At 36.5% G+C, this 13,713-nt stretch overlaps 1 protein-coding gene across 9 annotated transcripts in view; it reads right to left on the bottom strand.

The window, feature by feature from the left end:
- DOCK4 (dedicator of cytokinesis 4) overlaps positions 1-13,713 on the bottom strand; it is a 237,028-nt gene that overhangs the window by 52,234 nt on the left and 171,081 nt on the right. For all 9 annotated transcript variants that reach the window (XM_085219421.1, XM_085219388.1, XM_085219398.1 and 6 more), the window contains 2 exons: positions 11,527-11,625; positions 3,659-3,753 (listed from right to left, as the gene is read on the bottom strand). In XM_085219421.1, the coding sequence (XP_085075547.1) occupies positions 3,659-3,753; positions 11,527-11,625 (194 nt within the window). The remainder of the gene's footprint in view (positions 1-3,658; positions 3,754-11,526; positions 11,626-13,713) is intronic.

Here is a 13,713-nt window from a genome sequence, read left to right as displayed (position 1 = left end):
TGAAGTGAGAATTGGGAGATCTAGCATCTCTACCATTCAGGAAAATGCTCTAAGTATATACATTAGTTAGTTAATCACACACAAATCTTTAAACAAAAACTTCTTCAATAGCAAGGGAACTGACAAATTAATTCCTTGTTACATAATATGTAGGTGCATATGTTACAAATATCAGACTTACTCAGCAAGCCATAGGAATCTCACTTTCCTTTCTGCTAGCCTTCTCAATTGTTAACGAAACATGGCATATCTGGAGTTTAGCTGAGTCTGTTCAGTGCTCTCAAAAGATGCCAGGGAACTAAAGCATTTGACAAGTGGTTCTTCTCCTATACTAAGGGAAAACTAAGGGAATAACCATTACCCTGTTATGTCCAGTGGAGAGAGACATTATGAAGGTGTTATGCAAAAGCTTCAATTTTAGTCCAGCCCAACTTACTGCCTAGATCACGTAGAAAGTAGCTCTATTCCATAATGAAACAAATGAAGAAGAAATGAAGATGGTATTTTCTTTAAAATATATTAAAAACAATTAGTCACTCACCACAGAAATTCCTTTTACAAATATTAGATAGCCATAAATAATCATTTTGCTTTGCTGAATGTATCCTGATTAGCTCAACAGAGATGGTGCATGGTTGTGTTTTAAACAGAGTTAATTTCCGTCTCATTGCTCAACTAGTAGAAGTTAATAAACATAAGGGATTTGTTGCATGTATTTCTCCTTACCCCACAGAACACAACTCAAATAAAGAACCATTTGTCTGATTTAGTGCTATGTCTGTCTTTTTGTATGTTACTTTGTTTCTCAAATTTTAGAAGAAGTCACATGGTGATTCTCCAATGCTAGTCATTACTGTTTTTTCATCATGGGTATTCAGACATTCAGAATTACAGACCATGAGTGCTGCATCATCATAACGTATTCTAATTTCTGGATAGATCCAAATTTGTCTTCTTAGCTCACAGTACTTTCTCTTCTGTTTTATCTCAGACAGCATCCAAGTATCAGATGCTACATAATTACTGAAAATACTGCAACAAGAAATAAAAAATTCTAGAAGCAAGAGAACAGCAATATTTTTTAATATAATTATTATATATTGAAATACTCTGATGGCTTTTAAATCTAAAAATCTTTCAGGTAAATGAAGTTCTGCATTTATAAATAAGAGACCAAGTGAAAACTTTTTCCCCCTTCAAGAAAAGCTTATTACCCGATTATATCCTTTCTAGGACTCATTATTTTTCCTAGGCTCAGACAGGCTAAATCTCTCTTCCTGTAAATACCAGACAGATTGAATATTTATATGACTCTGGGGAGTGGGGAGAAAAGGCAGTGCTGCTGGTGATACAGCTGCAGTGATGGGGGAAGCTCCCAAGATACGCGCTGCCTTCAGACCAGTGCCTGCTTCTCGGGCTGGAGCCCAGGCAGGTGAGAAGGCGGCTGTGTGACACAGGAAGCATGACAGCAATTTTATTCCTGGGAAGAAAGAGTGAGAAAACAGCCAAATTTTTAAATGAATTACTTGATTATGCTCTTAAAAAGATGGGCTACACCTTCTCCTCATAGACATGAAGTTCAAGAAGTTTTGCATTCAAGCACAAACTGACTCAGATCACTGGAAGTATTCTGGCTCTGCAAGCAATGTTAGAGGAGAACAGCTCAAGTGTGCTTCTATCCTTGGTGCAGGCAGTGCCATAACCTCTCATCCTGCCTCTGGGATCTTCCCTTCCTACTGAAAGACTTTGGGTTGGGAAAATCTCAGCAAAGCTATCACTTTCATGTCTCTTTGCTTTTGAATTCCTCTGGGAAGATGAAGGAAGGCAGCCTCCAAAATGGCAGTAGGGAAATAAGTGAAAGAAAGGCATTCACATTCAGAAAAACTAGTCCTGAAAAACTCTGTCCGCAGCTAGGAGGTGGATTTTCTCTTCTGCTCTCTCAAAAGGAAACAGAAATTAAGCCAATGACATAAAAAATGCTAATGATGATTCTTCAGTTTGCAAACAGATTTTTTAGTACTCCAAACACCCGACCAACACTCTTTCACAACACAAAGCATAATTTCTTCCACAAAGAAGCATATACCTAGGAAATAAAATCATTAAATGCTAATTTGTAAATACGTGTTTACATAATATTTGCTGCAAGTAAGGTTTATGCAATTGCACATATATACGGTCAGTTTGCCAAATTCTGTCTGTCTTCCATGCCTGACAGAAGTGCATAGTTTGAGCCACAGTTTGACCAGAGATGGTCAAAACCAACTGACAGGGATTAATAAAAGATGTTTGATGCTAACCAGAATACAAATGCAAGCACATTCTTTTGCAGAACTTGACAACAACATCTTTAGCATATCTGAACACCACCAGTCCAAGAAACACGCATCAAGGTCATTCCTAAATCTTAGTTTTGTACATGTCAGCTGTTGCAAAGCCATCTGCCAAGCCAGCTGTTTCTGGAATATGTAACAACTTCTTAGACGATATGCTTAGTCTAAGAATACCTATGTTTTTCCCTCCTTCCTGTATATCTCAATTCATATCTTAAGCATGATTACCGGATGCGTCATATCCATTCTCTGACTATTAACGTTTTTTCACTAAAATTCAAATCAGGTAAGATTAGTATTACTGAATTATTTAATAAAAATGAGCAAAAATGTTATTTTATCAAGTCATGATACAGTTCAAACAAATACTGCGATGTTTTTATGTCCACGCATTCACACAACATTCATCAGGATCATAATTTTGCCAAATTTAACTGCTATCATTAGATTGTTCTTAGTTGTCTGCATAGCACTATGAATTCAAATTCCTTTAGGTGCTGGTAAGTGCAATGCAGACTAAAAACCAATTCAACAGGCATTGTTTTTCATGTAAATCCTGAAGTCTAGATTCCTCTGTCTGCTCAATGTAACTCCCCTCTTCTGCTGACTCCAATGGTTAGATAATTCTGTTGACTGGTCAGCTGGCTTATCTGATCAAAACTTAAGCCTACACAGAAGGATAGCTGGTGACATTGATGAAATAGAATTCAGTTGTTTTAGACCTACTGTAATGACTTCTCAGAAATGCTGGGAACCTGTTTCTGTAAAAATAAGGCCAGAGCACAGAAAGAATGGCTCAAGGGCCATCCCAATATTTCAGACTATCAGAGGGGAATTTCTAGAGCCCCATGCTAATGTTCCCTGTGTTGATTTGTGATTTTCAATCTGTGATTTTTCTCTAAATATGCAGAGACACTGTTAATGATGTTATAGCAGACAACTTATTCTGGAGAGCAAAGAGATATCTACTAACTCAGCATTTCAACAGTCAGATTTGAAATGAACTTCCGTTGAGATTTGTCATTTGGTATGTGGAAAACAAAACTGCTGATGCTTAGCATCTTCAATCTGTAAAAGTGTTTCTGAGTTTCCAGTTATGTGTGCTTACTGAAATACAGAGTATATGAAATACAGAGCATATGATTATTATAAATTTGTTATGTAAAATAAGTGCAGCAATTTAAAAACTTAAATCAAATCTTAAACTCAGAAATGAAAAATTGCAGCCAACATTATAAGCCGTATTTTGCTTATTTTATTATATGCATACTGTAACTGTATTTATTTACATCGTGATCTTCACACACTTTTATGCAATGTCTTACTTGTTCGCAACCAATCGCATCACTGTCCAGTCTTTGGGAAACATCTCTGGTCGTATCAGTATCCGAAATACAGTGAAAATCTGTAGCAGGAAATCCTTTGGAAAGAAAAGAAGTGGTCTTATGGCTTTGGTGCTTTATAAAGAGCAGTGAGCTTTAGAAATATTTTAGTCAGAGCCAAAAAAATATCATTATAGTATTAGCAGAATAGAAATGCAACCCTGAAACCCTGAACGTTTATTTTCAACATAGATCTACCCCAGAATATTTTTTTTCATTTTTTTATTCCCCAAGAAAGCTTCAAATAGCAATTACATTCATTTTTTTCTTAAGAAGAGGAAAATAACTTAATCTGCTACTTGAATGACAGCAATACATGCAATAAAGATGCATTTGGTTTCCACCCATACACTTCCACAAATGTGATCCCAAGAACACTTCGCAAATCAAAAAAGCACTTTACAAACACCACAGAATTCTGAATACCTCCTTAATCATGTCAGGTTTTCATCACATTCAAGACTTATTCTAAAAGAGGTATTATTTGGTAGGAAAGAAAGAGAATGTAAGGACAACTGTAACACTGGGTTTGCAAATACTGGTAAAGTCAACAGCTGTGTTCAGACCCCTGAACTGTTATTGCAGCTGCCTGTCTGTATACAGATCACTTAACCTCCCTGCCTTTTCTGTTCAATCTATAAAAATATTGAATGTATGTGAGCTACTCTGAGTTTAGAAAGCACTGTTTACAAGCTTAGTGTTATCATCTCCTGTCATTTAACTCACTAGTACACAACTAAATTAAACTATTCTTCCCAGAACAAGGTTTTTCAGATTTTCCTTTGATAAGTAAAACTATAAATACATTAATATTTCTAATGGTTGATCTTGATTGTGTATAATATTGTCTACAAATTTTTAGTAAGTCAAATGGAGCTTTTAATATCATGAGAAGAATGAGGCAAGTGATACAATTCACCTAACACAATCAGTGTTGCATCTGACCTTGAAATGTTTCATATTGATTCTGCTAACATCACTTGCAGAGACAGACCTTGAAACAGGGATGAGATGAAGACACAGCCAGAGGATATCAAATAATTCTGAACACCAGAATATATTCTCAAGTACATTTACCAAAGTGTAGATGGGTATTGCATAACAGATGTCTTTCATTAGAAAATCACTGTAAAGGGGGATGAATGCAGGCGCTGGGAAAGGCAGCTGAGATCCCAGCACCCACCCACCAGAGAAGATTACATAAAAGAGACAACCTGTTTTCTGAGTAAGTTGCCAAAAATTTCTCTGTATAAGAGAGTATAAATGTGATTCAGTGCAGATAATACAGTGTTTGAATGCAGGTGACCAGCCTTACAAATAAACAAGTAGCTTCATAAACAACAGATTTATCCCAGCCTGCCTAAATATAGTTTTCCACCTTATTAAATTTCAGTACTTTATCATCTCCTTTTTTCCTTTAGGGTTTACCTCCATTCCCTTTGCAGTAACTTCTGCAGTTCTGTGCCATTATCACAACAATATGGCAATGCCCCAAATGCTGCTGTTTGTCACCTCACAGTAATTCCCCCATTCTTCCACACTGTCTACTGTCCAGACACAATACACGTTACTGCTGTTACAGAGCTACTGAATGGCTGCCGACCTGAAAAGACCAAATGGTTGCTGTTGGGAAACCAAAGAATCATAGAATCAGCAAGGTTGGAAAAGACCTCTAAGATCATTTAGTCCAACCATTCACCTATCACCAATATTTCTCCACTAAATCATGTCTCTTAGTACATCTAAACTTTTATTGAACACCTCCAGGGAGGTGACTCAACCACATCCTTGGACAGCCTTCTCCAGTGCCTCAGCACTCCTTCAGAGAAGAAATTTTTCTAATATCCAACCTGAACCTTTCCTGGCATAATATGAGGCCATTCCCTCTATCCCTATCCCCTATCCCCTACCCCTAGTCATGTGGAAAAAGAGGCCGAACCCCACCTCACCACAACCTCCTTTCAAGGCAGTTGTAGAGAATGATAAGTTCTCCCCTGAGCCTCCTCTTCTCCAAACCGAACAATCCCAGTTCCCTCAGCTGCTCTTCATGAGACTTGTGATGCAGCCCCCTCACTAGCTTTGTTGCCCTTTCCTGGACATGCTCCAGAGTCTCAATATCTTTCCTGTAGTGGGGGACTGAAAACTGAACACAGTACGCAAGATGCAGCCTCACCAGAGCTGAGTACAAGGGAACAATCACCTCCCTGCTCCTACTGACTGCACTATTTCTTATACGAGCCAGGATGCCATTGGCCTTCTTGTCTACTTGGGCACACTGGGTCATGTTCAACCACATGTCAATGCAATCCCCAGGTCCATTTCCTCAACACGGTCTTCCAATCACTCTGCCCTACCTGTAGCATCATGTGAGGTTGTTGTGGCTAAAGTGCAGGATCTGGCACTTCACTTCCTTGGCCTCAGTGCAGCTATCCAGCCTGTCCAGATCCCTACGAAGACCTTTCCTACTCTCAGGCAGATCAACGCTTCCTCTCAGTTTCGTGTCATCTGCAAACATACTGAGGGTGCTCTCAATCCCCTCATTCAGGTCAACAATAAAGATATTAAAAAGGGCAGACCCCAGTACTGTCCCCTGGAGAACACCACTGAATGGTTTAAACTTAAAACCCCACATGTGCAGAGGTGTAAACTTAGTGCCTTTGAGACCCAACAGGCCAGTGCCAAAGCCTGCTGAAATTCATAGGCTTTTTAAAAGTTGTTACAGAAAGAATGACAGACGGAAAGGAATATCACATATGCTTCATTTCTTTAGGCAGCTAGGTTAAGAACAGAATAAGCTTTTTATTCCAGGGAAGCTCAAAAACAAAGTAAATGTAGGCATTGGTGTTTTATTTTGAATTAGGAACATTAGGCCATTGTTTTCTCGTATTAACAGAACCTGAGTCATCAGTTCAGTGATATGTGATTTATTAGATATAAAATAAGTATTTGAAAAGCCCAAGATTGAAGATTTGTCTATATTACAATAAGTATGTAAAAAACGTAACAAACATAATCTAGCACAATTCAAGGCTTAAATATAACTGACTGAAAATTCCTAATATTTAGAAAAGAATAGCTTTAGCAAGATTTGCAAGACACAACTATTAAATTTCTACTAACATAATTAAGATTAATAATTAATAATTAAAACTCTCATGATTAAGTTTGTGCATATTTGGTAATACATTTCTCAAGGAATCCATTATAAGCACTAAAATTACCAAACAAAAAAATGCGAGTTGACTAGCCTAACACTTTACCAGTCATAGAATGTTACTTACATAGGCTTAGATTGGAAGGGACCTTAAGGATCAACTACTTCCAACCCCTCTACCATAGGCAGAGTTGCCACACACTAGGATCAAGCTGCCCAGGCCTCCATCCAACCTGGCCTTGAACACTTCTGGAGATGGGGCATTCACAGTTTTTCTGGGCAACTATTCCAGTCCCTCATCACCCTCCGAGTAAAGAAGTTCCTTCTATCATCTAATTTAAATATCTCATCTTTCAGTTTAAAGCAATTTCAGTTTCCTGTGTGATAAAATTATGAATCTGTGATTCATTCTCACTGTGATTCAGTGAGAAGCACTGCCTTCTGAGAGACCAGAAACTATTTATTAAGTTAATCAACAACAATTTTTGAATTTCTTTTACATTTATCTACATAATACACACAAAATCTTCTTTAAAGTAGGTCAGACTCCACACTGTATTTCTCATGATAAATCTGTATTAGCATTTCAGTTTGGGACAGTCCAGCTAATTGCTTGATCCTCAGTGTCTTGGTTTGCACTGCAGTTATAAAGTTCTTTCTTATCAGGTCTTTGTACAGCATCCTAGAGATTTTTGCAGAGTGCCAAGAACCTACAAGGAAGACGGTTTGACAGCTGTCTCTGCCAGGAAAACATATCCATCCAGATTTGTTCCCCAGATCTCTCCTTCACTGCGTCTGCCTACATCATAAGCCACCCAAATATTTGATTTAGAGCTATCTGCTCCAGCACCAATCCTTTTAGAAGTCCCACAGTGTGTACGTGCATGCATGAGTGGATACATTTGCATAGCAGCGGAAGAATGGTGGCTAGTTCTGAGCTTCTTCACCAGAGACATTCCCCATGCTAGCCAACCCCACAGCCTTTGTCCCAGCAGCCTCTAGAGAACAGCGTAATAAATTGCACTTGGTGTTAGGCTTTGGCACCTGTCGTACCCTGCTTGGGTTCCTTTTCTGGAATAAAGGGAACAAAGAGCAGGTAAAGTTCGCACAGAGCCCCAAGAAAATATGATCTTTTCCTCCATTAGTTCTCTCCTATATATCTATTCTGATACGTTATCTAGTGTATCTATCCGCTATCCAGTAGCGGATAAAGATTAGGCCTGACAGGTTTTAACCCGATAACTGAAAAACCACTCATATTAACCAAAGCCATTTTGCTGTGGTCAAAGCTGCATTATGCTAACATATACTATTTTCTCATTCACTTTCCTACTTCTCACCTCCTATTTATAATTTCCTCTGTTAACTTTTGTCATAAACTAGATCTGAGCTTTTTTGTGGCAACAAATATATCCGCCTACAAGGGAGCTCTGTTATGTAAATTGCTATAAAATATATTTACGAGAAGAAGATGATATTTTGTGGTAAGCAAAATGAGCGTATCTTTAAAATAATACCAAAATATAAACAAAAGGAATCATTTAAAATTACTGCCTTATTAAATTAGATGTTTCAAAAAAAGAATGAAATACAGTCTCTGGTGCTGCCACTCAGTCATTAATCTCCTGACATCTCTTTCTTACTTCATTTGCATATTTTTAAATATAAAATGCTTTTTCCATCTTCTACTTTCTGTGGAAAATAAATGACTCTCCTGAAGATGTGACTAAAATAAAAATAGTCATTGTGTCAATTACTTAAAGTAAATATATTTCAAAAATAGAAAAAAACTTTCAATAAACTACCACTTATTTAAAGCATCACTCAGATGTCTGTCATATAAAAAGATGTAGATATAAGTGTCATTTTTGAATTGATGTAATTCCTTCAAACTCCATTTTGCTATACTGTGTTGAGCAAACTAGAAATGGTCTGTAATAATTTGGTATAAACTGTTCTCAAGAAGAACTGAAGATATCTTTTGATAGGATAAATGACAACCATTTTCTTTTTCACAAGTACCTACATGACTGAATTTTTGTTTGGAGAAGTGATTTGATGGAGATAATTTTTGAATAGTAGCACAAATGCTGTGCAAACACGCATTCATGCAAGCACTAGATATAATTACTTTGAGAATTAGTCAAAGAAAGAAGAAATACCTTGTGAAATCACTGCCCAATCATTCAGAATAGAGGGATGCCTATAAACAGAAGTAATCAAAGCAAAAAAAGCACAACAGATAGCAATTCAAAGCCCTGGGTCACATTCAGACAATTCATTTGCAAACTCTGCATTATATCTGTAATTTGCAATGCAGCTTAGAGAAGATCCAATCCAATTTGATATAACTGATCAAAACTGGCGCAAAAAGAGGATTCAAAACTGCAACAAGTTGATGCTAGTTACCACTTATGCTTAAATCCCAAAATATGTACTAGCAACAAGAATAATAACTATGATTACTATTTCAATCTCTAAAACCATCTCCAATAAAAATGTCTTATCACAAGTATTTACACCCTAAATCTTATTTTACTCATCTTGATGTCAGTTCCTAAAGAGCATACCTTAAAGCAGTATAAAGTACAGAAGAATTTCCATGCTTGGCAAACAAAGCGAAGTACAGAGGCAAGTGGCAAGGCTGTTTAAGACAGCCTAAGAAATACAGTCACTTCATGATTAACAGCAGTGTCAGATAAACGCATTAGCTCTCATCTTTCCCTCTTCCTGTTATTCACATTTCAATGATATTTGATATTTCCAAGTTAACAAAAAATCTACTTCTTATATTACTTAAGATTCAAAAGAGGAGTGCCAGAATTAATTATGATCAAACATATTGCCACTTAATCACTGGTGGAATTGATGCTGATTTGATGAGATCAGAATGGAAATAATAAACTCTGGACTCAAACTCTTACAACCTCTATTTTGACAGCTGATGGCACTAGCTATAGCTACTTTCCAAATGTCTTTGTATAATAATAGCATATGTATGTGTAGTGAATATAAATGTGCCACCAATCAAACACCATTCAAGCAATAATTCTAGAGATTTTCGTGTTCTAGAATCACAGAAATCTCAATAAACACTGTACTTCACGGATATACCAAACATAGAAATCAAGTTTGAAACATCCAGCAAACATAAAAATCTAAGCCTAAGAATATATATCGTCTCAGAATTCAAACAGCAGGGAAAATATTTTCAATTAAAAAATGTGTAGGTTCCACAACATATATGAATAATTAGCTAATGGTTAGGTAATTACCTCTGCCGTGTGAAAACAGATGTTTGTTTTACTGTTACAGTAGTAATAGTATAAAAATGTCCCCCCAGTTTAACTTCTGGGTAGAAGATTTTTTGTTGTTGTTTTTTAATAGGAGAAGAGGGAATAGGTTTAAGAGAAAGGGAAATTTAGGTTAGAAGTTAAGAAAAAATTCTTTACTCATAAGTTGTGAGGAACTGAAACATGTTGCCCAGAGAAGTTGTGGATGGCCCATCCCTGGAGGGCCAAGGCCAGGCTGGATGGGGCTCTGGGCAGCCTGATCTATTCAATGGGAGGTGACCCTGTCCATGGCAGAGGGAAAGAGCTCAATGATCTTTAAGGATGATTCCAACCTAAGCCATTCTACAATTCTATGGTAGTAATTTTTCCTCATGATAGAAATAACTTTTTCAGCAGTACTTTTTTCTATCTTTCAAACTCAATATGATTATGTTACTACAAAGAAAAGGCACTAATGAACGGTATTTGCTCTTCAGAACAGCTCCCAGCAACTATCAGCAGTTTGAGAAAATCTGGAATTGCACCGTCACTATGCTTCCAGTGTCAGTCATACTTGAGTTTATAAATCATAACTTCCAAAGTAACATCAAAAAACTATACCATCACACTGTAATGTCATGACTTACCTATTTGGGTCATTGCCTGAATAAGATTTATTATATAGACCAAATGTGGTTCTATAATAGTTTCTCAGGGTTTAGCAGAGTAGAAACCTTGGTGTTATGTCTTTATGCAAGTAACCTTAACCTTGCCTTTTCTTTCTTTTTCTTTTTTTCCTCTTTAATCTATCCTCCTCTTCCAAAAAGGAATTAAAAATAATGAATCTCCATGAACCCGTTAAGTTCATCAATAAAATTGGTACAAGCTGCCCTGAAAAAGTTCTGCAGCTACTCTCTTTCATAATCAAACAGAAAGACATTACAATATGCCAATGGACCTGCTATGCTGTTAAGAAAAGTAGAGAGTTTTTTGAATATGCATTTCTCAAACTGTATGCTTGCCACTGCCATATATAAATAAATGAATAAATAAGAGAAACAAATAACTGGATATCAGAAAGAATCAAGCAGAGCTATGTAACATTAGACTGCCAACATCTATAAAACAAGATCTGAGGTTAAGTTTTTTTTGCTTTAAAACAATTATACGAGCAATAGAATCTTAGCCTCATAACAAGAGTTGACCTCAGTACATACGGAAATCTGGGTAAAAGTTAGCTAATCTATAAAACAGATTGCATTTAAATATGTTTCATCAAAGCACAGAAGAATCTGAAAGGGAGAAATCTAAAAGAGAATCTAATTAGAGAAACTATTACATCAAATGGAGACTTGAACAAGCAGAAAAACATTCCTGTTACTTACTCTCAGGTCGTCCTTTGTATTGAAACTATCAAGAAGCTGTTGATAATGTCTATCGGTCATTTGTCGCAAGAGTGACAGCAAACAGGAGACAAACTCCCCCTGTTAAGATACAGTCATGAAGAGAAGCATTGAAGATTATAAGGTCTTCCATACTTGTGCTTAAACTGTCATATCATAAGCATTTTAATTAATTTAAAAATATGACAGAAATTAATTATACAATTAGAAAACATTATTTCATATTTAATGAAAATACATTAATTTAGCTAAGAACATCCTTCCCATTTAAAGAATTAATTTCCCCTCAAAGCAGTTCACTTGCTCAGCAAAATCTATTTGAAATTGTTCCCAAAAAGCTAAAGCAATAGAAGTTTGATTTGCCATTTGTTTCTTTTGTATTTATATTTAAACAGATTATTAAGATTGCTAAAATTGCAACCTCTTAATCAACTCGGTTTTGAAGGAAAATATAAATATTTTGCAGCAATTCTGGGAAGAGTCCTATTGTTTTCCTTTAAGAAAGAAACAGCAGGGAATTTTTCGAAATTAAAATATCATATTTGTTTAAAAGAAAACTCATTAATAGGACTGGAGAAAAACTGTGTTGACTTCTGGACTCCCTCTACAGCATGTCTCAAACTCCAGGAAAGGTATGCTCCAGGTTGTAGCCAAGGAACTTGTGGGCTGCTCTACAGATTTCTCCCTGCCTCTGCAGATGCACATCCTGGATGTCCCCTGAACAGCACGGGGTACAGGAATAAAAAAAGTAGAGAACTGCTCTGAGTTTCTCCAGTGAACAATCAAATAAGCAAGATTATTACGGAAGGAATAGGTTCTCCCTCTCTTTGCCATCTGCTTCTTCTCTTTTGGCCTGGGAAGAAACAGTGAATAGTATCAATATGGTCCAACTGCAGAGTGGATGAAGACAGGAAAGAGTGAAAGATCTAGACCACATCTCAATGCTGTAAGAGGGTAATTCTGGTATCATGTATGCTTGTTCAAAAATAGGAAACACATTTCAGGCCCCTATCCACCAGAAATGGGAAACAAGACAGGAAGAACAGGTATAATTACATTACTTAAAATGCTGCCTTTCACTAGTTTTTAAAGCAAAATTTAGCAACAATTTTCCCAATCTTGCACTAAAAGCATAATGTAACATTAAAAAAAAAAAAGGGAATATATCTTCACAGGAATGGCTGATGAAGCTTTTACACTTGAAGGGCTAATACACTTGTGATTATACCTGATATACCTGAGGATGTGTGAGGGGCTTGCTTTAACACACAACATAGTGGTAAAATAATAATTATGCCTTGCTCATAGTAAGATTCTGCACAGAAATAATGCTCACAAATTCTGTAAAACCACTGTTGATTGTGAACACAACTTTCTCAAAACAATATCCAAAGTCTACAAAGTTAACCTTTAAGGTCTAGGCATAGCCACCAAGGCTACAGCTGTTATTTTGTTTATATCCATAAGGTATTTGAAAATCTATTTTCTATTTCAGAGATTCTTTTCAGAGATCAGAAAGACTTCAGTCTTTTATCATTATTTTTCTGTAGTTGCAATTTCATTGTATCTAGTCTCAATATGATTTTGATCATGCCAGGTAATATAAGTTAGGTTCAACTAAACATATTTTGTTAAGATTTCTTCCAAGGCTAGCCACAGAATAACTACTCGTGCCATATGTTAGCAGTGCACAGAAGCAAACTTCACACATAAAATCATCATGATAACAACGATGAGGACCATATTCCAGTGTCCTAAGTCAAGCCAAATCACACAGCCAATTCACTTAGGTAGAACCTATGAGTAATTTTCTACGTCTCATTGAACAAATATAAATATTAAAATACATGACGCTAACAATTAAATTGCAATTTATGTTCTCAGGTTCTAAACTTCCAAGATTTCATATAAAAAAAAAGACTCTAGTTGGTTTTCTCTCTGCTACCTCCTTATATGCAGCCTCATTTTTCTTAACCTAAACATCTAAATCACTGGCATCCTAAATGAACTGAAGTATAAGTTGCACTTTCACCTCTGCATTTATTTCAATGTTAGTTAGTACAGAAGCTGTAACACTGAGCCCCTCCCCAGGTTCCCTCCCAAGACATGTTTAATTTGTGCTCAGTTTGAAGCATCACATCCATCCAGCTTGCTACAAATGGAAACAAT

This window comes from Meleagris gallopavo, chromosome 1, assembly GCF_905368555.1.
Source record: "Meleagris gallopavo chromosome 1, MGAL_WU_HG_1.1, whole genome shotgun sequence".
NCBI lineage: Eukaryota > Metazoa > Chordata > Aves > Galliformes > Phasianidae > Meleagris > Meleagris gallopavo.
This window is presented reverse-complemented; position numbering and strand designations above follow the sequence as displayed.